Here is a 2,065-nt window from a genome sequence, read left to right on the forward strand (position 1 = left end):
TCCGAGGCGATCACCAGAAATTGTAATTTATTGCAAAATAAACGCATTTTATAATTTTCGGTAAGTTTCATATACAGTTTAGGTGTAAAAATTCATTATTAAAACATTTTCTTGATTTGGTTAATTTTCTCGAATAATACTTTATTATTTGTATGTATCATTGAATATTTTTCACTTATTTTGATATTTGATGTTTGCGCTGTTTGGCCATTCTTTAACGTTTTTGCAATTAATTCATACAATTCTGAATGTGATTTTTAATTCGAGAAGACTGCATTAGATTGAATTACATTTGTCTTTTCACAGAAATGGATGATTTCGATTTGTTGTTAATTGCTCTGGTCAACATGGGAGCACTTTTGGTGCAACGTCGTAGAAACCGTGAACGTCATCGTCGCCGCCGCGCCGTTGGCGTGTCTGGGTACGACCAATTAACACAAGGAGAAGATAGCAAGGAGCGTTTTACAATCTTTTTCAGGAGATGAAAACAGATGAGCAAATGTTCCACAAGTATACACGTATGACACTGCCAACATTTCAGCACTTGATGGACATTGTTAATCCAAGTTTAATGAAACGAAGTCCACGGGCACTTGAACCAGAGCAAAGAGTTGCTTTTACATTGCGGTATATGTTCGGATTACTCGTAGTCTAACAATACATATGTGTAAAAACAGTTTGGCAATTAATATTATAATATTGATAATGATGTTACAGATTTCTGATTGGAGACAAAGTTCCAGCAGTTGCTTTTGCCTATCGTGTTGGTTTATCAACAGTACATAAAATAATTAAAGAGACGTGTGACGTATTTGAAAGACTTCTTGGTCCTATCTATCAACGAACTCCTTCAAGAGAAGAATATTTACAAATTGCTGAGGGTTTTTGGACATTATGGAATTTTCCACATTGCTTGGGGGCAATTGATGGAAAACATGTCGATGCTCAATGCCCCCCTAATTCTGGTACGCTGTACTTTAATTATCACATACGATACAGCATCGTACTTTTGGCTGTGTGTGATCACAATTGTCAATTCACTTTGGTGGATATTGGGTTAATGGGGAAGAACAGTGATGCGGGAATTTATGGGAACAACTACTTGAATGTGACGAATGAGATGCTGGATATTCCAGAAGGAACCAGTTGCTTAAGCGGAACCGATATACAAGTGCCTTATTTTTTTATTGGGGATGAAGCATTCCCCATTGGAAAGCATTTGACGCGGCCATATGCTGGACGGTATTTGGGGGAACGCAAAAACATATTTAATTATAGACTTTCGCGAGCCCGGCGTATAATAGAAAATACATTTGGGATTTTGGCAAAAAAGTGGGGTATATATAACAGACCGATCGCTGCGATTCCTGAAAATATCAATAAATATATTTTGGCAACTGTATGTTTGCACAATTTCTTAAGAAACAAAGAAGGTAATATTTTACAATTTGAAAACAATGATGAAATGATTGAAAATAACGAAAATGGTGCATTTGCGACGCACATTAAAGACTCTCTTTGCAATTATTTTATGACTCCAAATGGAATGGTCAATTAGCAGCATGATTATGTAACAAGAGGACAAAATCAAGACTTTATCTACACGTAAACATTTGATCGATTGATTACACACGTGTCATATTGTGAAATGTAATGCTAATATGTATTTATTATGTGAATATAAAATAAATAGTACAAAATTTCTTTAATATTATTATTATTAATATTATTATATGCCCCAGTACACATATATGTTATTACTAAAATTAATATCGCACAATCTTAAGACATGAGTATTATATGTATCTACGAATAAATGCAAATGATTTATTTTATCACAAAAATCATCTCGCTCACAGGTTTTCCTTTCTCCACAAAATTTTCATGATTTCTTGTTTCTTGACTTGTTGTTTTAATTCCGCCATAACCAGATTGCAAAATGAAGTGTCTAGATCATTCTGCAGTTGTGCACCATCTTTTTTAAAATTCAAATGCTCTGCAACTGCTTGATTCAAATTAATAAAAGACGCTTCAAACTTATCGTTTTCGAAAGATCACCAGGCAA

The 2,065-nt window shown here is 34.2% G+C and overlaps 1 protein-coding gene across 1 annotated transcript; it reads left to right on the forward strand.

The window, feature by feature from the left end:
• Nucleotides 1–19: 19 nt before the first annotated feature.
• On the forward strand, nt 20–1,709 carry LOC112457745 (protein ANTAGONIST OF LIKE HETEROCHROMATIN PROTEIN 1-like). Its single transcript, XM_025020960.1, has 3 exons — nt 20–60; nt 307–627; nt 718–1,709. Exons 2-3 carry the CDS (start codon nt 482–484, stop codon nt 1,556–1,558), a joined length of 987 nt encoding a protein of 328 aa, XP_024876728.1. The 5' UTR covers nt 20–60; nt 307–481; the 3' UTR covers nt 1,559–1,709.
• The last annotated feature ends 356 nt before the right edge of the window (nt 1,710–2,065 follow it).

The sequence above is a fragment of the Temnothorax curvispinosus genome, unplaced genomic scaffold (assembly GCF_003070985.1).
Source record: "Temnothorax curvispinosus isolate PA1 unplaced genomic scaffold, ASM307098v1 QBEX01008206.1, whole genome shotgun sequence".
Taxonomy (NCBI): domain Eukaryota; kingdom Metazoa; phylum Arthropoda; class Insecta; order Hymenoptera; family Formicidae; genus Temnothorax; species Temnothorax curvispinosus.

Excerpts from the sequence above, each read along its gene's own strand:
- LOC112457745 (XM_025020960.1), top strand. The coding sequence starts at position 482 with ATGAAAACAGATGAGCAAATGTTCCACAAGTATACACGTATGACACTG. Across the intron at positions 628-717 it reads AGAGTTGCTTTTACATTGCG|ATTTCTGATTGGAGACAAAG; the intron begins GTATATGTTCGG and ends ATGATGTTACAG.